At 41.8% G+C, this 24874-nt stretch overlaps 1 protein-coding gene across 1 annotated transcript in view; it reads right to left on the bottom strand.

The window, feature by feature from the left end:
* HADH (hydroxyacyl-CoA dehydrogenase) overlaps positions 1-23990 on the bottom strand; it is a 33189-nt gene extending 9199 nt beyond the window's left edge. The window contains exons 1-4 of the mRNA XM_024206542.3: positions 23806-23990; positions 17573-17701; positions 12392-12549; positions 5416-5542 (exon numbers count right to left, since the gene is read on the bottom strand). Of these exons, the coding sequence (XP_024062310.1) occupies positions 5416-5542; positions 12392-12549; positions 17573-17701; positions 23806-23922 (531 nt within the window). The 5' untranslated portion in view covers positions 23923-23990. The remainder of the gene's footprint in view (positions 1-5415; positions 5543-12391; positions 12550-17572; positions 17702-23805) is intronic.
* Positions 23991-24874: the final 884 nt, after the last annotated feature.

Here is a 24874-nt window from a genome sequence, read left to right as displayed (position 1 = left end):
CCTCCACATTCTGAAATTGTTACTGTAAGACATTTAAAACGTCCACCGGGTTCAAAGCAATGGAGTTCATCTTTTTAGAATTCTACCGCAAAGGGTCCTGTGTGGATAGTATAAAAACTTCCAAAGCCACATGGTCTCTAATGCCCAGGGAAACACATTGGCGACATTCTAGAGAACCAAGTTTACACACAGTCCTTGATAGAAAGGGTGTAACATGGCTTCCTTGGCCAATATAAACAGGTGCACAGACACTATTATATCAACAAATGAAGTCTAAAGAAAACAGTTTTTAATTTTTACTTTTCAAACTGTGTAAAGGCCTCTTATAAGCTTAAGAGTAGGAAGGACCCAAGGTATTTTCTTAGCAATTTTGTCCTTATCCTTTGGCAAACTTGGATTTTTCTAAAGATTTTAACAGTTTGAACTGAACAAGATATCTGTTTACTTATTTATTAGTGCCCCAGAATGAGAAAATGATGCCAATACAGCTCTGGAAATAACATGTTAGTTAGCTTGGACTCTCTATGCAGCCACTCACATAAGCAGTGAGAGGTAGACTATATCACCACAAGATTGTCAGTGGAATTTGGTCTCCTAAGCACCAGAATGACTACTGATGATATCAACACAAAAACACAGTGAGCGTGGAATAAAGACAGCAGGATTTGTTTCTCAGCAGAAAAATGGTAGTGTGTTTTCTTTTGAAGTTAGATCTAAGCATCTGGAAGACATTCACACATAAGACTGTACAACAGTTTCAAGGAAGCTTAAATTTATTTTACTTCTAGGAATTTTGAAGCCCAAATACTAGTCTCTCAAAATTGAGAAAGGAAAAATCCCCCAAAACTCCGTTCTTTTCTGAAAAGGAGTCAGAGTTTAAGGCCAGAAGGGATCACCAGATCATCTAGTCTAACCTCTTGTACATCACATGCCACCAACATGCCAGCACCCACATACTAACTCCAACTATCAAAATTAGACCAAGTATTATGGCCCATAGGAGACTAGACTATTGTGCGCCACAGACAGAGAATAGGAGGGCTCTGAGGGGCACCAATACCCAAGACCCCCACAATGGCAGGGAAATGATTAAGTGAGATATATCCAGATAATCCTGGCAAGTGACCCACACACACATGCTGCAGAGGAAGGTGAAACCCCCACACGGTCACTGACAACTTGACCTGGGGGAAAATTCCTTCCTGACCCCACATCTGGCCATCAGTTAAACCCTGAGCATGCAAATAAGAACCAACCAGGTAAGAGAATGTCTGTCTGTGTAAGGCGTCCAGTTAGATTCAGTGAGAATTTCTGCATGGACTAAATAGGTGACCTTTAGACAATCCTCAAAGGGATTTGTGACAGATTTGACCTCAGCATCACAGCATCTTAACAGTGTAGTTTTAGTTAGCCACTTGGCACTGGCATGTCCAGAGTTCAAACTGTTAATCCTTAAAGCAAGTGCTTAAGTGTCACAGGGTCAAAATGCACGTCCCACTGAAAAATCTATATAAAATTTAAATACACTAGAACATTTCAAATCGATACTGAAGCCTGCTGCAGTGGCATGGGTACGTTCTCTCCAGATGTATAATCAAAAGTATCACTTATCCTGCAATTCTGTTCTGAATCTCTTTCCTCCTCAAAGATGTTTGCTTTCTTCCAGACCTCCACTTTTAGGTAATGATATGCAAGTGGATTTCACCTGTTTTGACCTCAGCCCTTTGTCATTCTGAAACAAAGAAACTGAGTGCCATTCAGTTACCATATCGGGTCTTTCAGACAGGGCCTTAAAAGACACACAGGTTCATTTTCTCTAAACAGACATGGCACTTTTGGAAAGAGTAGGGCCAAAATGTGCAATTCTTCCACTATTATGCAGGGTGCTGCGCAGCAGAGGACTATGTATCTAGGCAGGTATTCATGTATTCATCACCACAGAATTTGAGTGCAATCTGATCCTACAGTTCATTGCATTTCAGCACTGCTATAAAGATATGATTTGAAAAAGCACTAAAGTCCTTTAGAAGGTATTATCTATAATAAAATATTAAAGAGAACTCTTAACTTGCTCACATTGTAACAGGACTCAATTTTGCCCTTAAAACCATTTGTTACTTAGAGATGAATGCTCATACTGGAAGGTAGGATCAGGCCCATTGTATATTAAGACCTGTCTATACACAAAGATGCCCAGGATTAATATAAAGTGTGATTTTAAACAGATTTAGTTAAGACAGTTTAAAAGGCTATGTGGATATTTTTATTTCAATTTAAATAAAGCTTATTCCAGTTCAACTTAAGTTGGGAACATGTCTAAGCTAAACTGAAATAAGCCACTCTTAATCAAAAATGAAGTGTTCACATTGGGGTTTGCACATTTAACTAAATTAGTTTAATTAAATTGGTGCAAAACTATGGGTAGACAAGATCTGTGTCAATCATTTAATAGCAAAACTATTAATCTAAAATACTCTATATATGCAATATGAATGAATTATTGTTACTATAGGAATCTGAACTTGTATTTCTTTACATAAATGTTTATTGTCACGTGGAATTAGGCCCCAAATTGAGGTTTCATAAAAATAAGCTTCATAAGACCTCAGGTAACCGAAATGTTTCTACATATTTGGTTACCACTTACTCAATATTTTCAGACAGAGAACATTCCACCTGCAAAAAACCCCAACATATCTGTACAATTTTTTTGAATGTTAACATTTGTAGCCATGCCTGGTTTGTTAAATATGTGTAGTCAGTTTTCACTCAATTCAATAAAATCATTGGAGATGACATGTCATGGGTAGTGTAAAGATGCTCACTATGTAATACGGTAACATCCTGTTAGAGAGGTCTGATGATTGTATTATTGTATGATGTCTCTCTGAACAAAAGCTCACTGTTGTAATGATAAAATACACATTTCTATGTTTTTTCTTTATTTCCATCTGAAACACCTATTCTACCTAGTGAACACTGGTCTGTAGCGTTTGCCAACCCAAAAATTATGATGCTGCAGGACAGCCTGAAATTGAAAGAGCCTCTAGACAAAAGGAAAAACTAATATGTCTATTTCTGTTTTTAATATTGGTTTCAACCCTACAAAGAGATCCCAGACAGATATTTATGCCTACATAAAGTTCCAATGCCAACACCCTTTGCAGGATCAGGCAAGTGACAACTATAGCTGATTGGGAATTTTAAAACAAAACGGTTTTTCATTGGAAAATGCCAATTCCTCAAACCAAAATGTTCGTGGAACCATTTCAGTTTGACAAACTTCTGCCAGTGCACTCCAAGAGTTCTGATGGAAACCTGCCGGCTACATGCCTAATGTTCTACCAGCTACCTTGAGGAGCTGCTGGAAAGCCTGGGTTTCCAGGGCCTGCAGCTCTGGGGCAGCTGTGCCATACAGACTGCCTCAGTCACAGACCCCAGGGATTCCAGACTCCCTGCTGTGGAGACAGGACCATGACAGCCTCTGCTTGAACCAGGGCTCTCTGGACTTTTAAGACTCCCCACTCTATAGCAGGGGACTCCCCAGGCAGCCCTCAGAGTCCCTTGGAGCCAAGAGCTGCTGGCTGCTCAGTTTTCCAAAATGAAATTTTTTTAGAATTTCTTTTCTGTGGGAAAATATTTTCTCATTGTCGGAGTTTCCCCATGCAATGGAAATTCTGAGTTTTGACCAGCTCCAGTGATGATACATATCTGCTGTTTCACAGTCCTGTAAATACCACTTTGTAAGCTGGCCTGAAGATTAGGCCTCAGTATTCACTACTGAGGAGGAAATTTTCAGCTTGCAAAGATCTGCCATATGATTCATGCCTCTAGAGAGAGAGAGAGAGAGAGAGAGAGAGAGAAATATTTTTACAGCAGAAAGTGTGTATCATTTGGCATTTTCAGAACTCAAAAGATGGGCAGATTTTGTTCAAATTTTCTTGAAATATCATGTATTCTAGGACTGAGATAACACATGGAAGATTTCATCCAGAAAATTATTACAAAAAATAAGCCTAAGAAACTAGGAAGTTATAACAGAAGGCACAACATAGGTGAATGTTTGTTACTGAGGAAACTCTAGAATTATTCATATGTTGGGGGCAAGGAGGAAAGAAAAAAAAAAAAAAAAAAGAGAGAAAGAAGCACAGCACTTTAGGGCGTGGGGAGGAGGAAATCTTGCTTTGTAGCAGAGATGGGCCCAAAGTTCACTTTCAGACATACCCAAAAGTTCATAACCCAAAACTCTGCTGTTTTTGGTTTGACCTAATTCAAGGTTAGATCCAGCTGTGAAATTCAAACTCCGTTCCCCCTCTCTCCCCCCCGCCCCCCGAGTGTGGGGGAATTATGGTAAGTGCTTCAGATCTGGGGTTATGGCTCACCCCTATTCCCACTGCATAGGCATCAGAGGTTAGAAAAAATAGTTATGTTGGTCATTATTTTTTGGTGAGGGGGATAAATTGTGCAAGGATTATAGTAGTGTTGTTATGATGGGACGGACTTCATGTGCTCCTGTACACTTCCACAGGGGATGCATTTATTATTTTACTCTAAGTAGCAAGATGAAAATATATTTTATGATCTATTAAAAAAAGACAGACACCAGGCACATGTGCCTTTAGATGACTGGTGAAGTAGCTTTAAAATAATTGTATTTTTCGTACCTTAATACAACTGAGAAATAAAGATCCAAACCTGGTATTAAAAACAAATTATTTCAAAATCTCCACACACTTCGCCTGAAACATTGCAAAAGCATAAAAACATATATTGTTTCAAAGATCCTGAGGATTAGATTAGGATGTTCTGAAACATTCACAATAAAGGAGCTAATGACTCAGGGGACCGGCAACAGAACATGGGGTCTTTCACCTCTTTTAACATCAGTTCAAATCCAGCCTGGGATCGTAGGAACCAACATTCCTCTACCTGTTGCCTAATGACTTAAAACACAAAAAGTTCTTATCAGATACTTGTCCATGTGACTGAAATCATCATCAAAACTGATGCTCTTGTTGGCAGTCTCAGCGGAGAGGCCAGAAGCTGATTGGGCATGGAGATGGATCAACCAGAGATTCTTAGGAGTCAGAGATGAAAGAGTCCTGTTGGACTATTCAGTCCATCTCCCTCTCTTGAAATCAGGGCTTTGGAGCTGTGCTCCGGCTCCACTCCGGCTCCAGGCAAAAGCCTGCAGCTCCACTGCTCCGGAGCTGCTCTGCGCTCCTGCTCCTGGCTCCGCTCCAAAGCCCTGCTTGGAATGGAGGTCATTTCATCTTCTTATCTCTAAAGGTAGCTCCTCCTGGTAAGGAGGGCTGCATGCTGGGATACATCCTATTACTTTAATGAACTCTCAGTGAAGTACAAGTATATTGCCATGCTATAAGTATTCTGATGATAAATATATCAAACACTTACCTCCACAAGCTTCATCATAGGCACTGGGTTAAAGAAATGGAGGCCACCAAAGCGGTCCTGCCTGGTGGTGGAGTTGGCTATGTCCGTTATTTGCAAAGACGAAGTGTTGCTCGCAAATATTGTGTTTCTGTGGGGAAAGGAAGTGAGGATTGTGTAAATGACAGCTATCTTTGTCAACAAGAAGGTCTGTGCCCTAAAGATCAACAGATTTGCTATGGAGCAACAGAGGGTCCTGTGGCACCTTTAAGACTAACAGAAGTATTGGAGCATAAGCTTTCGTGGGTGAATGCCCACTTCATCAGATTTGCTATGGGCATTCAGTGGCTAATCAGGAGTGTCTTTTTTTTCAGCTAGCCTATTGTAGGCCAAGTATTTTTAAAAGTACCCCATCATACATAGCTGACACTACCCTTTACTGCTTTCCATAGCATACAACTAAAATAGCACCGCAACGACCAATAGTTAAGCTTGTCTCTGAAAGTTGTATGAATTCTTAACTCCAAGAAGAATATATAGGTCACCTCACTGGATCAAGAAAAGAGTTTTTTCCATAAAAAGTAGAAAAGTTTCGTAGTCCCCATCACAAATCTCTTATTTCAGGAAAATTCAGATCTAGGAGTCTAGCTTTTGAAAATTTTTGCCAATAATCTTTTTACAGTATACACTGACAGATCTAGACAGCAGACGTATTGCAAAAGGAAAAAGTAGAGCAGGAAAACAGAGATGCCACAAAGAGACAAGAATTACTGCATACAGCACAGTCATTCAGAAGATAGGACCATATCCAGATATGTGGTTGGTGGGGTGTTTTTTTAAGATTTATAATGGCAAGGGAAGGAAATCCATCCATTGGCATAAACCAGTTCTTAAATTTAAATAAATTAATATGAGATTTAATGAGATTTCAGAGCATTTTTCAATTATTAAGCCTCTCACCACCTGTTAGATAGATAAGGTTCATTTTCCTGATGGGGCAACCGAGGAAGAGAAAATTAAGTGACTTACTCTAGGTCACACAAATCAGTGGCAAAGTCAGGAATGAAGTCCTTACTTCCAATTGCCTGTTCTAAACAGACTCCCTCCCAGAAAAATATCCCCTTGGGTCAATCAAATGTTGTTATGTACCATAGTTCACTTAGATATAACTATGTCCTGGGACAGGAAAAAGCTTTGGAGAAACTGTTTCTTCTTTGAGTCAGGAGAGCATCACAGATCTTGAGGCGTTAGAAAAACAATTATGTAAAAAGAGACTGTGAAAGCCACTGCATTTTTACTTCATGTACAATATCTGAATTTGTGAGTCTGACAATCACAAAAGTGTCTCTAAAAATCTTACCTACACATCTCCCCAGCTATCCTTTAATCACTTCTCCCTGGCAACAGCACCACAAAACAAGCCTTAAGGCTTGTCCACACAGTGCACTAGTCCACAATAGCGGGATGTAAATTAACGTGCACTAGGGAACTTTTAGTGAGTGCCAGCAGGGTCCGCATAGGCCAGTTAGTATACAACATGCTAGTGCACATTAGTATTTACACCTCTCTAGGCAGACTAATGCACTGTGTAGACAAGCCCTTATATTATTCTGGGGCAGGGCACTGAAAGAATGTTTTTCACCCACAATTCTGATATCAGTAGTTAAGATTCCAAAGGTCAAAGAATATGAAGGACAACAATTCACGACCCACCCTATTCAGAATGTTCACCGTTGCTTCCAATGAACTTCCATTCAGAAGTCTCTCATAAATACTTAAACTTAACAGACAAGATTCCTTCTCACAAACTAATGGTTGCAGGATCAGAATTTCTTAGTTAAAATTCTAATCTCTGAAGTGTCCACTTCCTTGGGTAAAAATCAGAACCTTACTGTTAAATTAAAGCTTTGCATTGTTCTATAGATACAATTTGAAAAAAATCCTCATTAAAGCTAGATTGTGTCCGAGAGTGCCTTGCCCACATTATCTACTTAAACCAATAAACTGGTTTAAACCAAATTTAGAGAGAGGATAAACGCCTCCGTGACTTAGACCTCATAGTCAAAGTTCCAGCCTAAAGCAAAGTTTTACAATCTTTGACAATAGCATTTAGTAAATGGAAATATTGACAAACCCCTAATGAAAGCTTTTTGGCATTAGGTGGGCTTGCCTGCAGTGCCACCTAGTGGGTCCCAAGAAGAATTATACAGAATCTCAAAACTCAAAAGACAAGAGAGAAAAAATGTAGCCTTCCAGCGAAGTTACCCACGCTGTCCAGCTCCTTTAAAAATGCTGAAGTTGTGGATGAAAGAATTCCTCCTTCTGGCCAGTTTTGTAACACAATTTCAGAATACAAACCACAATCCAGACACATTAGCCAGCTCCCCGCGGGGGTTGCTGCCTTAACAAAAGGATAAAACCTGGATCAACAGAAATGATATGCAATGCCCACTGCACAGAAATTGGCAGTGTACAGTTAGGGAGGCAGAGAGAAAAGGCAGGGGGGGGGGCTCTCAGGAAAAGAAATAACAAAGAATTCTCACTATTTGATGACTGATGCTCCTGTCTAAAGTAGGAACAACATAAATTAAATGCACACATAATAACGAACGCAGAAAGTGACATGAAAATCCTACACTGGCCCATTTAGAGCAGGACAGGAACGGATTCAATGACAGTAGGACATGTGGTGCATAAGGAGGGGAACCCATAAATATCACTATGCTGAAAATCAAACCCAGAGACACTACCCAGGGTCACTGATTACTTATGAAGAGGAGGCATCATAACTACATTTCCAAATAGTAGGAGGATTCTCAAATGTAATACTGAAAACAAGATAACCTGCAAACACAATTAGGCAAAGCCCCAGGAAGTAATTACAGTTCTCTATTTCCCTGTCACACAGTGCTGCTGTGAGGGTAAATTCATTAATGTCTGTAAAGTGCCAGCAAATCCTCAGATGGAAGGTGCCATAAGAATGCAGAGTGCTATGCATACAAATCAATGGCATGATTCACCTAGGCTGAAATAGAAACCATGGGTGACAGCTGCGGCCAGAGCCCCTTCAGCTTGCTGGGTGTAGATTTAGTGCTTTGAGTTGTGCTTGTACAAAACTTCTGTACTGTTAAAGCACTTAACTGGCTTAGTTTAAGTCAATTTGTATCTACAAGCATAAAATTTCAAGCAGTCAGCAGGGACAATAGCTACCCCCATTCCCCAGTGCTCTCTGGGGATGCTAAATTCCCATGGACTACCTGCTTGCCCCATGCAGCTTTCATTCCCCTGCAAAAGTATTAAGCTGTACAAACGGAGAGTTGGCAAGGGTCATTGCTGCGCCCCCCCCAACAGAGTTCAGCAACTCCACAAAGTAGTGAACTGTGTGGGGCTGCCAGGTAGCTTAATGAAGCTTAGCATCACCACAGGGAGATAGAGGCAGCCCCACCTTATTTGAGCTCCTTAAAGACTTATGATTGTAGAAGCAAATCTGCTTAAAGCTCACTAACTTGGCTGAGCTATAAGCCAATTTACCTCTACAAGTTCCTGAGAAGGTTCACAGCAGCAGGCTCCCCTCCTGTGAACCCTAAGCCTTCAACTGTAGAAAACAATTCACGTGACACAAAGATTCTCCAAGGAGTTTGGACACAAGAAGCAATGTAGAAAACTATGCCCTCCACACAGAGATTTTTTTTTCCCCCCAATCTCTTATTTCTTTAAGATGGGGCTGGGGGAGGAAGGAAATAGGCTGGGGCTCATTATGTGTTCTGCACAAGGGTTATATTTCTTGTAGCAATCACAGCTATAAAGTTAACTAAGTTTACTGTGTGGAATACAGACGTATACCTGCTTCTGCACTCTAAATGGAGGTAAGGGCAGAAAAGTACAATAAGTAACTTATTTTAAGTCAACTCAAACAGTTTTCTGAACAATAAGCTGAAATACTACTTGAGCTTACTTACGTGAAATTAGTTTACAGTTCTAGCTCAAACCTACCTATACAATACTTGGTCTTCACTTCAACTTAAGCAAGCTACAGATATTTTTGGGGAGAAAGGTCTGTACCACCCCTTGCCAAAGAGAAAACTTGTGACTGGATCCGTCAGGGTTTTTAATGTTGCTGCACTGTTCCAGGGATTAGGTATATTTTCAATAGCTCCCACAGTTCAAGGATTCTTCTGATAAGGGAGAATAGGCTGATATCTCCATGCAGCGCTGACGCTGCTCAGTACTTTGGCTAATTACTAGCATGCTGGAGTTCTGAGGGAAAAGCATTAGTAGCGTACACCTGGCATACCCTCCAACACTGCTACAGCTCAGAGTGCCTCCACAAGGAGCTGCCACCACATTTGCTGAGCAGGAGTCTCAGCTCTGACCCTGCCCAGATTTGCCACTGCCAGTGGTTTGGGTTACAAGGAAAGACCCAACCTTCCACTAGGCATACAGCAATGTACATGACCTGCAAGAAGAAAGGGAGAGGAGTCAACTAACCCCACACCTTATTAGCTCTTAAGTCCATCCAAATCCATCTCACCAGCTCTTAAGCCAATTAGGCTTGTGGGTGGTTAATGGAGGGAGAAAAAAGGAAGCAACTTAGGAACCTGTCTCCTTTCCACTAGCAGCTCTTCTGTGGGTATGAGAATTATAGGCATGTGCCGGGGACCCAAAATTATTCCAAGCTATGGGGCAGGCACAGGAAGATGAAGAGACAAACATAAAAGCAAAATCTTTCGTTCTAGGGTAGGGAATATATTAGAATTCCTTTTGGCTACAATCCTATCACTTTGTTGAGCCAGTGGGGAAAAGACACTTAGAAGTAACAGAATTCCCTACTACCACCATCCTTTGATTTCTGTGCCAATTTGAAGGCGGCGTGGGGTCAGGAGGATCTTCTCTCTTTCCTCCTCCCCCACCCCCGCCAATAATGAAAATAAAAGCCTAATATCAATCAAAATACATAGTAGGGAAATGCAGTAGTTGTTAGAAAAAGTAATAACCCACATCTATCAGCATTTACAGATATGCATTTAGTGACCCATCAGAGAGATATGTCTGCTTCCGTCTTACCATTCATATTCTCCACATGAGAAATCATAGATCACTACCTTAAATCTCAGTAGAGAGAGCTAAGCATCCCACGCTACATAACGTTTAAACATATAAAACGCAGCCACCACTGCTGGTGCAAAGAATGAGAGCAGTTAGTAAATACTGTGCTAACATATTTATTTTATTTTATTTTTATTTTTACATAGAGTGCCTCAACCACTTAGTGCATTTCCTGAATTTTTTCAAACAAGTGATACCAGTGAAAGGAAATTAGATATACTGCACTTTAGGCTGAAGCACACTCTATACCTTCATTACAAGTGTTACGCTATCTCTATAAAACACACAAAATTATTTGATCCTGGGTACTTATCCAGGTAGACAATCTTCCCAAATATAAACACTTCTCCATAGCCTGAACTGAATAATTTGCAGAGGAGCAGGAAAAGGATAAAGCTCTTTAAAGGGGGAGGGATTCTGTAAGGAAGTCTCCTCCCTGGGGAATTTCTTGCCCTCCCATACTTGCCTGTTGGTGGAATCTGGACTGTATTCACATGTAACTTTGTGAGCCACACAATAAAATATCACCCCACCCTGGATGGTTAGCTGTACCTAGCAAGAGAGGAAGGAGGAAGTCATCTTCACTAGATGCAGGGAAATCTCACATCTTCTCCCTGAGCCCTACTTGATTTAAATACTACAGACGGGAACTGACTTATTGTATGTCCTTAGTACAATCTGTATAATAATCCTATCAATACCTGTGTCAGGAGAACTTTAAATTACCATTCTGTGGATATATTTGGGTTAGGGCTTGCACAGATACTTCTAGTTCAACCACCTTAATGCAGGATTACAGCTCAGTGGTACCAACAGTATTTGTATGAGTGCTGGTACGTGCCCCAGCCACTGTATGTGTGTGATGTTTATCTCAGAGCATACAGGCTGCCTAAATGCAACTCTGACATAGTTTACTGATCAGAACTTCTGCAGCCGTTTTTGAAAAGCACATGACAAAATGGGTTTGGAATCATGATTCTCACCTCTGCAGCCTCCTTGATTGATTATCAGCCTGACAAAGTAATTGATAATATTTTCCATTTTAGGACAGGGCCTGTCAGATCTCCATTTCTATAGCACCAATAAAGATTAAACCTCTTTGGTGTGAGGAGTTGGGGGGGGGAGGGATTTTAGTTAAATAATTCATTCTAATTGGTTCACTGGGTTCTCTGTATTTTTTTTAATCTTTGCTCAGAAGCTGAGATTGGAGAATTGCTCGCCCTTTGTTCCCCTTAGAAGTCAATTCCTATTTTAATGGGGGGAGGGAAAGAATTCTGCATTGCACTGGTGCTGTATGCATATAATTTGTGAAGAATATTGGGGTGTAAATGGAATATGTGTAAAATATTACATAGAAATAAGTTGGACAATTACATCTTTTGGTTTGCTGGCTGCCATGCTAAACAAGTGTCAGTATTAAAAAGTTATGAACAAAACCCTAAAACCACTGCTACAGAAAAAGAAAAGCCCAGGCCTAATGTTTCTCTTTGACTTGAAAAGCATATTGTTGGAACAATTAAAACAAAGAGACCCTTAACATAACATGGAAAAGTATACTACAAATCCATGGAACAGAAGGAATTTGCGATGAACTCATTTTCTGCCTATGCATACCACGAAATCCCTTGAATGAGGCATAACACACGAAAATAAATTGGGTAACTACACTTGCCATGTGTTCAGAAAAATCAGCAATTGGCATGTCAAATACTCCATATCACATAATAGTCTGGAGTCAAAGGGAGCCTAAGAAAAGCTTCTTGCTTAAGTGTAGAAGCTAAGAAAATGACACAAAACTGCCATTTAAAGAAAAAGATACTAGCTATAAATTTCAAAACAACCTAAGAGAGAAGTGGTGATGGATTCCAGTTCATTGTGCTTTAATCATACATACTCTGGAGCAAACTTGTCCAGTCTCTTGAAGAGATCATTTTTCACTTGCAGGTTCTCCACAATGGCCTCAATCACAAGGTCGGTGCTGTGTACCACTGCTACTGGGTCTGTGCTCACTGTTAGGTTCTTTAAGGTCTTCTCAATGAACTGAGCAGCAGCCTGAAAGGTTAAACAGAAGTCACAAAACCTATTTCTAAAAGGTTTCATTTCTTTGGTATAAAAGTTCTCATAGGTCAATTTATTTCATTGGTCGCTTTTTTGAGCCTTAAAAATATTAGGCATTATAACTTGCACTATATTTCCAGATCAATTAGAAAGCTTTAAGTTTATGAGAGTACTATACTTCCACAGATGGACTAAACTTTCACAGCAACTCAAGTCTTCTCACAAGCAAGAGATCCTTTATTTCATTCTTTTAGGATGACTGTTCTCCACCCCACCCTTTATTTCAACCTTCAGAATGACAGTTCCAGTAAACAACTGACTTATCACTTCAATACTGTCCCAGGAGAATCTTGACCTGCCCTCAGTGAAAATGGACTTCTTCGGTTTTAAACCATTATATTGTTTTTCCTTCCATAAGCGAGCTATCTGGTTTCACAGCTCATTGTTATAATTCAAAGCCCTTCACGGACACCTCAGGAAATGAAATGGCTTTCAGGCAACATCCAATGTATTAGAGTTCTCCTGGGAATGGGAACAAAATTTTGAATCTCTCTTGTGACTGCCAAAGCTGTTAATCACTGACATAGTTTATGAGGACAGATCAAATACAAAGGCAGGCTTTTTAAACAAGAGAATGGAGACCCAGTACAGCTGAAAACAGACACTTATATACTACATTTTGGGGGTCTGAGAACTTGTCTACACAGGGAAATTTACCAGCATAACTATACTACTATAAAAAGCAACAACTCTGTTGCTTTTTACAGATCCAGACTAACACGACTACCCCTCATATATTACTATAATTATACAGCGATAGTTATGCTGGTATAACTCTTCATGTGGACACTCGTATTCCAGAATAAGGATTGCCTTTTCCCAATTTAGCTTATACCGGTTCCAGAGCAGCATAAGCTAAATCGGAAAAAGGCACTCCTTATTCTGGAATACGAGTGTTCCTACAAGGAGTTATACTGCTACAACTATGGCCTGGTCTACCCTGGGGGAGAATCGACTTAAGTTACGCAACTTCAACTACATGAATAACATAGCTGAAGTCGACATACTTAGATCTACTCACCGCGGTGAGCTGACGCTCCCCCTTCGACTCCGCCTGCACCTCTCACTCTGGTGGAGTACTGGAGTCGACGGGAGAGCGCTAGACACAATAAATCGACCCCCGCTGGACTGATCGCTGCCTGTCAATCCTGCGGGTAATGTAGACAAGTCCTATAGCTATATAATTATGCTGGTATTTTTATGTTGGTAAATTTCCCCATGCAGACAAGACCTTATTCCTGCCATGGGCATGTCTACGTGATAGTGTAGACACGGGCTCTGACACATGCTTAAACCCAACCTCCCTACCATCCACACATAAAGCCTTCTAACATATGCTTGTTACCGCCTCAGAACACTGGCTTGCTGGCTCATGCAGGGGCACAGATAAAAGTGTCTTGCTGTAGCCCATGTCCCAGCCTTCCCACTTTGCAGTGAGGACATAGCTAAAGCACGTGTTGTGGTGCTTGTGTTCTGATAAACCACCAATACTATCCCACAATTCCTGGGGCCTGTACGCTCCAGCTCTTCTACCTCCCAACTTCTCACTCACTCCCCATGTTAGTTCAAATGCAGCTGCTCTACATTTAACCCTTCATTGCATGCAGACTGCTCAACTTCAAACACAGCTGAGCCTTGCTTGTCCAAAAAGCAGAGAGAAGTCCATACCAGCTTTCTTGTCAGTCTAGGGTGTGAGGACCGCAAGGCCCAAGATTTTGGCAAAAGCAACAAAAACCAGCACAAGAGCCTGGCAGAATCGGGAATCAACCAGACCACTGTCCAGTGCTGAGTGTAAATCATGCACCTCAAGATCATCTCCTGCAAAGCAAAGGATGGGAATGATCAGCCAGGGAACTCCCTAGCCACTTTTATTACAAGGAATTCAACCAGAAGCTGGGAACCAACCCCAGTACAGAGTCTACAGTCCTGTCTCCTGAGTCAGGTTGATATGCTTAGAATCCTGAAGGCAGAGAGAGGGACACCCCTCGAGTCACAGGAGCAAAACCCCGAACACAGCAGGGTGCTGGCATCAGGTCTGCACCAGGTCATGGAACTGGATCAATTAGGGGACATCCTGGGCCCATATTCACAGTAACTGTTTGGGGATGGGTCTGGAACAGCCAGGAGAGGAAGTGACAATGCCGCAGGAGTTGTAGTCTGGTAAATGGCACCCAAAAGCTTGGTTATCATAACAAGTGGGAGAGATTTCTAGGCTATGACCAATACAATTATTATGAGAGAGAAAAATTACATGCAGGGAGTTGTATTTTACTGAGACCACAAGCCAGGCCATTTCCCCAATTCCATGTGAGAGCCATGATGGAGGTCAAGAAAGGAAAAAAATTAAAACGAGCAGCTAGCGATAACTTTTTACTGATTATATGGTTATTGTTAGAAAAGGGGTATTAATCTCAGCAAGCGTGGGTGCATATTTCACCACGTAGTGCTATGTGTGCAACTCAGTCACACCGGCACGTTGGTTTGAGTTTCATTGCTGCCAGCACTGGTGCAAGTCTGTCTGGATTACCAGTCTTAATGGCTGTGGTGGCTGTATTTTGTCACCTGGATCCCTGTCCACTCATCGCATGCTGTCCAATATCGTCCAGGGTGGAAGTGGCAGCGGAAGGTGGTCTGTTCCATAGCTATAAAGCATTTCCATCCTAGTTCAGCATCTTACTGATTTTTGCCTGAATTTTCACTCACTCCTGGCTGGTAAGTGCTTGAAAACTTTTCATGCAGCAGAAACTATATGTTTGGTCAGATTCCAGGGCAGGGCACACTTATTACAGACAACTCTGTAGCTCACTAGCCCATTCATTTCCTTGGCAGGCCTTTCCACCTTTGTTGGACAGGCATCAAACTAGATGTCTTGGGGAGCTGAAACACAACCAGCAACCAGGAAAAGTGTCCGGGACGAAATGCTGCAGGACATTGTGGCCATGGCAGATGAGCAACTGGTCTTCCAGAGAGGGAAGGAGGATTGGAAGGTTCAGAGAGGGAGGGAGACAACCAAGTTGGAAGAGAAAATGGTGACATCGTTCTTTGATCATGAACAGAAACTGAGGGAGAAGGCTGTGTGAGAGGCTGCTTGCACTCATAGCCACCAAACAGCAAGTCCCAGCTCCAGCAAACACAGAATCCCCATCATGCTACCACTTCCTGCAGCCTGTACAGCCACTGGACAATTCAGGGGTTCAGTGGGCCATGAGCCACTCACGGAACAGTACATGTACGGACATCCCACACAACACACTCCACCAGGGCAAAGGAGAACACACACACACACACACACACACACACACAAGAGACATTCAGTTTCACTACTGGTACAACCGTAGTGGTTGAACTTATACAGTTTGCCACTTCTGTCTGGCTGTTTGCTTATTCTGCTCTTTTGGTGTGGTTGTTTGTTTGTTTTGGCTTTTTGATGGCAGCTGGGAATGCCAAGGATTTTTCAATGTAATTGGAATGAATATTTTTCAATAAACTATTTGGGTTGCAAAAAGAATAATTCTCAATGTTCTATCCAAAGGATTTATTAAATCCAGAAGAATCAAAATCCATAATATAGCAGTAGCTTAATGCCTACATACAATAAAGCAGTGGCACATAAACTGCAATGTGCCCCGTTTGTTAGCATGTTAAAAATCACATCCTCTCATGCATAGCACCCTGTGAACACACAAGGCATCCCTGATTTCCCTTGCCTGTCCGGATCCAACCTCAGTAGTGTCAGGTGCATTGTCTACTTGTCTGTACCAGGCTTACAAACCAGCAGCATCCTGAGTCCACTTCAGGTGAAAACATTCTCCATTTTGCCTTGCAGAAATCGTGCAGTGGACAACAGGACACAATAATATGGATGGCACTGGCATCCAAATGTTTTTACAGACAGACTAGATGACCGTTTTGGTCCCTTCTAACCCTATGGTTCCATGATTCTAGTCCCATCTTGCTTTGAGTCTGCCAAATGCGCACTCCACCACATCCAGCAACTCCTGAACCTTCTTTTGCCAAGTCCTCTAACTAGGGTATAGTTTCATGAACCATGGTAGAAGAGGGTATACAAGGTCTCCTAATATAACAGGGGGCACTGAGACCCCTCTGATAACAATTTGGGAGGTACATGGTTCCCACTTGTCCAAAATGGTAAGTGCCTGATCTCCACAGAACCCTGGCATCTCACAGTGTTCATGGCATCTCCGCAGAACCAGTACATCTCAGTGTCCAGGAACCTGTCTCTGTGGTTGACCAAGGCCTGCAGAACAATGGAGTATTACCTTTTGGGTTGACATATTCATCTGCTCCTGGTGGAGGGCACATTATGGGCATATGAGTGCCATCAATGGCCCCAATACAGTTTGGAAAGCCCACTCTTTCAAAGCCAGCAATTATTTCAAGCACATTAGTTATGCCCACCACTTTTGGGTAAGCTGCGATCCTGATACAAAGGGAAAACAGATGTCTGCCGTAAAATGCAAGGCTATGCTTTTCCCTTCCCCCATGCAGCGACTAACGCAAATCTATCTGAGGTTCCTTAAATGGTATAATTACAATCCTGTAATCTCTGCTTTTGGGTAAAGCTGGTGTATAGCACTTTACGATGGTTTAAAGAAACCTTACTATTAGGTAAAGATAAATAATGTACCACTTAAACTTTGAGCTTTAACCTTATTTTTCAAAGACTTCCCAGCATTTGAGGTTAATCTCTCATTTAAGACTACAATCTGAAAAACCAGAAAAAGACATGATGCACCAACTTTCCCAATCAAAAAACCCTGAAAATATTTTAACTTCTTATCTTCCTAGCTTTTTGAATGCATTTTTAATACTATTCTATCAATCTGATTCTCCTGTATTCATCTGTGCACTATTTGCCAACAATCACAACATTAAAATAGTAATTCTATCAAATTCAATAAAGTTTGTCTAGTAGTTATAAATATCAAGATGTCACCTCAGGCTTGTCTGTAAACATCTTCTTTGTCATTCTTTTCAAACTATCCTCAATCCCTTTCCTGGAGTTCTTCAGGATTTCATCTGTCTGGTCCACTAACACCACAGTGTGACCAGTTGCTGCAGCAACCTGGGGAGAAGGGAGGGGAAGAAAGGAGCTATTAATGTAAAAGAGACAAGTCAATTGGGCTAATAGGAGGAAAAATGAGAAAGGGGAGGGGAGAAAATTAAATTTAAGCAGTTACTCCAGAGGATAAAGAGAACTGAGTTCATATCAGATAATCTTGATTTTGTATTTGGCACCTAAATATCGGATCATCTATAAACAATATTAAAAAAGAGAGACTGTCATTTTAAAATCTTAAAAAACACCTAATGTTCTTACTTATGTTACAAACAGCTCAGATTATTACAACTCAATCTTAAAAAGTCAGCTTTTTACTATATATGCTACTTCATTATTTATTTGCAGTGATGTTGCAGCTGTGTTTGTCCCAGGATATACGAGACAGAAGCTAGGCAAGGTAATATATTTTACTGGACCCTGTTGACAAAAGGTACAAGCTTTCGAGTTTCACAGAGATCTTCTTCACATCTGGAGAAGGAAACCAGAGTGTCGGAGCTAAATACAAGCTGGGACAGACAGCTAAACATAAGGGGTTAAACACATATGGTGGGAGACCATTTAAAATGAAGTGGGCAATTAAGGGTTAGAAGGCAGTGGGGTGTGTTACAAATTGTTGTCATGAGATACAAAACCAGTGTCTCTGTTGAGTCCATGATTTTTAGTGTCTAACAAAGTTATGACTAAGTTCCCAGGCTCGCCTTTTAAAGGTGTTGTGCAGGTTTCCCTAAAGGATGAGTACTGAGAGGTCAGATATGGAGTAGCTGCTTTGTGAAAAGTGTTTGTCCACATGAGATATTGTATTTGTGTCTTTTTATATCATTTGTCTGTGAGAGTTCCTCTAAATCTGTCAGATTTCACCCACATAGTTTTTTGGGCATTTGATGCACTGGATGAAGTACACCACATGATTCTTGAAAGGTGTGCTGTGGGGGTGGGGGGTGTTGATCACTATTCACTATTTATGCATTTGCATTCTTCTCATGTTGGACAATGAAAAATATTAGTTGATTTCATTTGCAGGTTTCTATGCATTAATACAGTGCTGCACTGTTGGGTTGCAAACCCTGCTAGGAAACATTAATTTGTTGAAACATCTGTTTTCACTGAAATTTTTTTTAAAGTTACACACATTTCTTTTGGCCTTTAGTTCTGTATAAGCTTTTTCCACCACCTGGAACAGCTGATCAAGTTTTCATAGATATGAGTGACAGTGTAAGACAAGACTGCTTCTTTATTTCCACCACAGCCATGGTGTAAGATTTCAAAAATTCCATATATTGTAATTTATCAGGCTTGAGACACAACTTCTACCACCACTGTGCTAACTCCTCCTTCACATTTCATCTATTGCAAATTACTTGTACACCAAAACAAGAAGTACAAGGATGCTATGAAGAAAAGGTGCAGTTAGAAGGCACCATACTGATGGCCAAGGACAAAAGATGGTTATAACATTCTACATCAGTGGTTGCACTATGGATCATGTCTAAGTTTTCCAAAGGGGTCTGCACTCCATTTGAAATTTTTTAGGGATCCAGACATGTAAAAAGGTTGAAAATCACTGTTCTACAAGGCTGCATTGCAATCTGCTATAACTATGTATTCCCTGTCTTTTGTTTAGTCTTTCTATATGGTGCTGAACAAAGTAATGCTTCCAAGTTGTACAAAGAAATGATGCAACAAAAATTCCCTTGAACTAGTTTATTGTTTTCTAAGGTCCTATACTAAAATATAGCAGGTGGCAGAGACTACTAGAGAGAAGGGAGTTATTAAAAAGACTACCACCTGTTTCAGGCCCTCACTCTTACCACAGCCACATTCACAGTTTCTTCTTTCAAAAAAGAGAAGAAAAACAGGAAGAGGTGCTGGTCACTTTACTGTAGTAACATTGCACTAATGGTACTTTCCATCCAAGGAGCCAAAGCTTTTTACAAACGGTCAATAAGAAACAAGACAACCCTGAGAGTTAAGTAGCACTGTCCCCATTTTACATGAGGAACTGGCAGAAAGAAATGTGAGTTGCCTGAAGTCACACACCATGCATGTGGCAAAATCAGGAATAGAATAAAAAATCCCCATTCCTGATCCTATTGTGACAGAATATACTCTTGTATTCACACCCTCCACCAGTGGTTCTCAACTTATTTACCATTTTGGACTGCATATGCAGCTCTCTCTGTTACACATGGGCTGCATCCACACAATATATATACTACCTGCATGGCCCTGAGTGTACCAAAAGGGGCGCTGTTATGCACTGCTTGGGCTACAGGTTGAGAACCACTGCCTTACACACTATTGTAATAATCTTTGTACAAATCATATCTTTTGAGGTATTATTTAAAAACTCAATTTGCTGGTCGTTATTGTCCTGGTAAAATATTTGTGGCAACACTGCATGTGAAGTTACAAGATTCCACTGTGTTATTAACACATGTTCCAAACGGAAGTTGAGAAACAAGTCTGTCCTAAACAAAGGAATATGTGCTCTGCTTAATTTGCATTTAAGCAGTAAACAGAGGCATCAAGCGGGAAGGGAAACAAAGGAAGTTCAACAGTTGAGAAAAAAAGCAGCAGGGAACATCCTTCCACATAAACTTTTTGTCTCCTGGTACTGAGCTGGAAATGTTTTTCGAGGGGGAGGGGGGAATTGAAACTATAAAAAGGAGGGAGAAACACACCAAGGGACCACTCACCCCCTGCCTGTCAATTCACTGCATCTGAAGGGACAAAACAGCTGTTGGACTGGGGGTGTGTGTGTCTTGATATAAGAAGTTTGATCAGTAAGACTACTGAAAGCATGTGGAGAGAAAACTTTTTTTAATTTAACAGTTTGTTAAATTAGGCACCAATAGCATTTTTCTTTATTTTTCTTGTAATCAATTCTGACTTTTATGCCTCATTACTTCTACACACTTAAAATCTCTCTTTGTAGTTAATAAACAAATTTTATTGTTTTATCTAATCCAGTGTGTTTAAATTGAAGAGGGTGGGAAACTCCATTTGGGGTGACAAGTTGTGTGCATATTATTTCTATTAAAGGAATAACAGGCTTAATATAACTTGTATTGTCCAGGAGAGGGCTGGGGAGTACAAGACACATATTTCTGCAGGAAAATCGAGGACTGGATGTGTGTTGGGATTACCCTGCAGTATAACCAAGGCTAGTGAGAGCAAGAGTGTAACCCAAGTGAAGTCGGTAGGCTGCAACTGCACACAGACACTGAGGGTGGGGCATGCATGCTGGAAGGCTGTTTGTGAGTTATTGTAAAGCAAGGTATTGCAAGGCAAGCAAGGTATTGTAAGGCAAGGGTGAAACAGTTGCTCCTTAGTCTGGATTGTACTGTATGTCACACCTATATTTGAGCAACAGCCAACCTCCCCCACTCGCAGTACAGAAAAGTTTAAAAGAAGGGATCTTCCAAAGCCTTAAAAGAAAAAACAAGTCACTGCAAATAAAAAAATGAAGTGTTGCTCCCAGGCAGTACCACAGTCACCCTCGCTCTGGGATAACCCCATATTTATAATTACAATAGGATGCAGTGAGCACAAGGAAGCAAAGTCACCCAAAGCATCCCTTCACCCTGAGGACTTGGATTCCTGCACACCAGGGTCCCTGTCAAGAACCATGCCTGTTTCTCTTTACAAACAGTTGCCAATAAGAGTCAGAACATGTAACAGAATTCACAATGGCCTTCAGTTGTCTCTCTGGACTAATGAATTTTAAATAGTGCGCACATTCCTGAAACTTCAGAGAACATATTTATGGATTTCACCAAATACTCATGTGGCACTGCATTTATTGAGAAAGGCCTTGAAGGCTTTTTCAGAAGAAATCCCAAATTCCAGTGATAAGGGTGTGAGAGATTATTTTTATAGAGAAATTAAAGTTATAGATGACTAACCTCACCTTAGGTAGCAAACAAATGCATGGACCTCCTTCCACAATAGATGCAACAAGAATATCAGAAAAAGCTATACCTCTGAGGGAGCACTACTGAGTTGTTAGAACAGGAAATCCAAAATTAGGAACTCCTGGGATTTACTCCTAGTTTGCTTTGTGACCTTGGGCAAATCACTGTGCCTGTTTTCCTGTCTGTAAAATGGGGGAAATAATAGCAACCTACCTCACAGGAGTGCTGTATGGCTTAATTATTGTTTATAAAGTGCTTTGAGATCTGTAAATGAAAGGTGCTATAGATGTTCAAAGTATTATTTTCCTTGTAAAATAAGTAAATATATCTGAAATAGTCCTGTCCCTGGCTTAGCAATCAGACATTTGATGGATAAAAATGTCAAGTATAAAGTGAACTTTACAAGTCAAAGGCTATAATGGCTGAACATTCTGGGAAAACAAGCAAATCCCATTTAAATATTAACCCACTGTAAAACACTACAGATTACAAATAAAGATACAGTATCTTAACAAAATGAAATTTAGTTCTCTCGCTATTTACTGAGACTGTCAATCAATCTGTTCCTCCTCAAGCTGGTACTAAATCATTTTCATAGGGCTTTCTTCTTCTGCCTTATCAGTCAGGCAGTGTGTGAAAGATTCACAAGAAATACCCAAACTTTGTACTTTTCCGTGACAAATACAGATTGGAGAATTGGGAAAAACGCTCTGAACACAAATATACATTGGAAAGGCACGGCTTGTATTAAAATTAAAAAAAAAAAATTCTACTTATTTTGTACCTCATAGCGTTGCAAGTAATCCCTCTGGCGTGATCTTGCACTGAGTCCAAATGGACAGGCTGCATGTCTCTCACAGAACCCCACTGGCTTCAGTGGGACAGCAAGGGAGCTAATTTCAAGACTGGGGTCTAAGATTACTATAGCAAAGATTTTAAAAATATTTGTTTTTGCAGTGTTTGCTTTGTGCATGACCATACTTTGTGTAGTTACCATTTCCCCTACATAGTCAGTTTCTCCATTGTTTTGTCAAACCCCCATAAACATTTTAAAAGACTGGAAAATGTTACTGTATAATCACAAAACAGGGTAACTCAGCAGTAGGTGCAACACCTGCAACTACTTTTAATTCATTTTTTGAAAATGGACCAACTTACACGTTTACTGTGTCCCTACTGAAGCTGAATCCAATTCATATCTATTCTAATACTAATGTGGAGCACAAAGGGGATGAAGAAAATTAATGCATCAACTATGCTGAACAGGTTGTTGCAGTTTCTCACATGTTTTTATGAAGAGAGAAGAGATGACCACATACAGGTTAGAACATACTCAAAAGTTGAACAGAGTGTTTATGTAAATCCAAAGTCCCAGGTTATCAGATGTTTAAGAACAAAGTTTTGAAGACCTGCCTACACAGGACATTTATGGAGCTAATTATGCTTAGAGTTAAAATATCAAGCCAAGTTACGTGACTCATGGTAGAAAGACAGCCTGTGGCAGAAATGACAAGACATAACAGAAACCATAAGAGCGAAGAAGTGGCAGAGGCAGCGTTATTTATATTATGCTAATCCTCAGGGGCCCTAATCAGGATCAGGGCTCCAAGGTGCTAGGTACTGTACAAATACATACCAGGATACCTGCTCTCAAATAATCTATGACAGTTAATCTACAGCGGCTGGGGTGACAACTGGCTGAAGAGGTCCGGGACGAAGTGGGAAGAAACAGCAACAAAGCCAGGAGTAGTTAAACGGGCCTGTTCTCCCTCCACATGCACATGACCCCTGCGCGCATGAAGAGGAGCACAGCCAGCCAGGCTCACTCCCGCAGGGCAAACTACCAACTCGGCAGGGAGGCGCAGAGCTGCACGGAGAGGACACGCCGCCCGCTCCGCGAGGCGCTCCCGAGGCGGAATGCAGCCTCCCCCTGCCGTGCCCGGGGGGCGCAGAGGGCCCGCCAGGCCCGCCCCGCCCCCGGGAGCTCCGCGTTAAGGGATAACGCAGGCCAAGGCGGGCCAGGGGCTACTTGGGCAGCCCACGAGCCCGGGCTCCCCGCAGCGGTGCTTCCCGCTGTCCCTGGTGACACGGGCCGGGCCGGGCGGGGCAGAGACTCTTGGGGGCGCCCCTTGCTACCCGCCCCGGGACTCCCTTCCCCAGCGGGGTGAGGCCCGGCCTGGCCCCGCCGCTCACCTGGGCGATGCCCGCGCCCATCAGGCCGCCCCCGATCACGGTCACATGCTTCACGATCAGCTTCTTGGCGGCGGCGGAGGACGCGGAGCGCACGAAGCGGCGCGTGGCGAAGGCCATGGCGAGCGGAGTGAGCGGGCGGGGGCGGCCGCAAGCAGAAGCCCCGCTGGGGGGCGGTGTCACGGGCAGGGCGGGGCCGCGGCAGCCTCTGGCTACGCCCACCCCGGGGGCCTCGGGCCCGGGCCCGCGGCGCGTCCCCCCCCGCGGGAGTCGAGGGCAGCAATCGCCCACACGCCCGTGCCCAGCCAGGGGGCAGCCCGCTCGGCCCCGGGGCAAGAGCCATCCGCGTAAGATCCCCCAACCCCCATCCCCTGAAAGGGCAGTGCACCGGCCCGGAAGGCATGAGCTGCTGCCAGGCCACCCCCAGCAGATGATCATTAACCAGCCTTACTTCATAATAAACAGCAAAAGGCAAAATGTGCAAAAAAATAGGTAACCTTTGCCCCATGCATCAAAATGCATATCCCTTTTTCTTTTCTTTGGTGGATCCACAAGCCATGGTTGGCAGGAATGCTCATGCTAGAGATAAGGGTCAGTACAGCCAAGTCATCTTTCACTCTTTTTTTTTTTTTTTTTAAACTAGTATAAGAGAGAGAGAAAGAAAGAAAATTGCATATAATGGAGGCCCTGATTTTGATTCTTAACCGTTTTACCACCTTTATAAAGTGAATGAGGTGTTCTGAGGGAAGCTTAGTGCTTTCCACATTATCATTACCGATTTTGATTCCTCAAAGGGTTAAAACAGCAACAAAAAGCCCATGCATGTTCAAAACGGGCTGCTTGGTGGAATCTACTACTGGTGGACTCAATGAAGTAACTGCCTAAGATACATACACTAGCAAAGGTCAAATTTTATTGCAGGCAAAGGTATCATAACTGCTGTTACTGATTACAGTAATTCCTCACAGTAAGATGTATTCTATAACATATAACAATAGTAAGTTTTGGTGTTAGTTCTAATGGGCAGTAAACAAAAATGGACCCCTTCTTTAACAGGTGATCCTTTCTTTGT

Source organism: Terrapene carolina, unplaced genomic scaffold (assembly GCF_002925995.2).
Source record: "Terrapene carolina triunguis isolate 2854851 unplaced genomic scaffold, T_m_triunguis-2.0 Scaffold706, whole genome shotgun sequence".
In the NCBI taxonomy this organism is placed as follows: Eukaryota; Metazoa; Chordata; order Testudines; family Emydidae; genus Terrapene; species Terrapene triunguis.
This window is presented reverse-complemented; position numbering and strand designations above follow the sequence as displayed.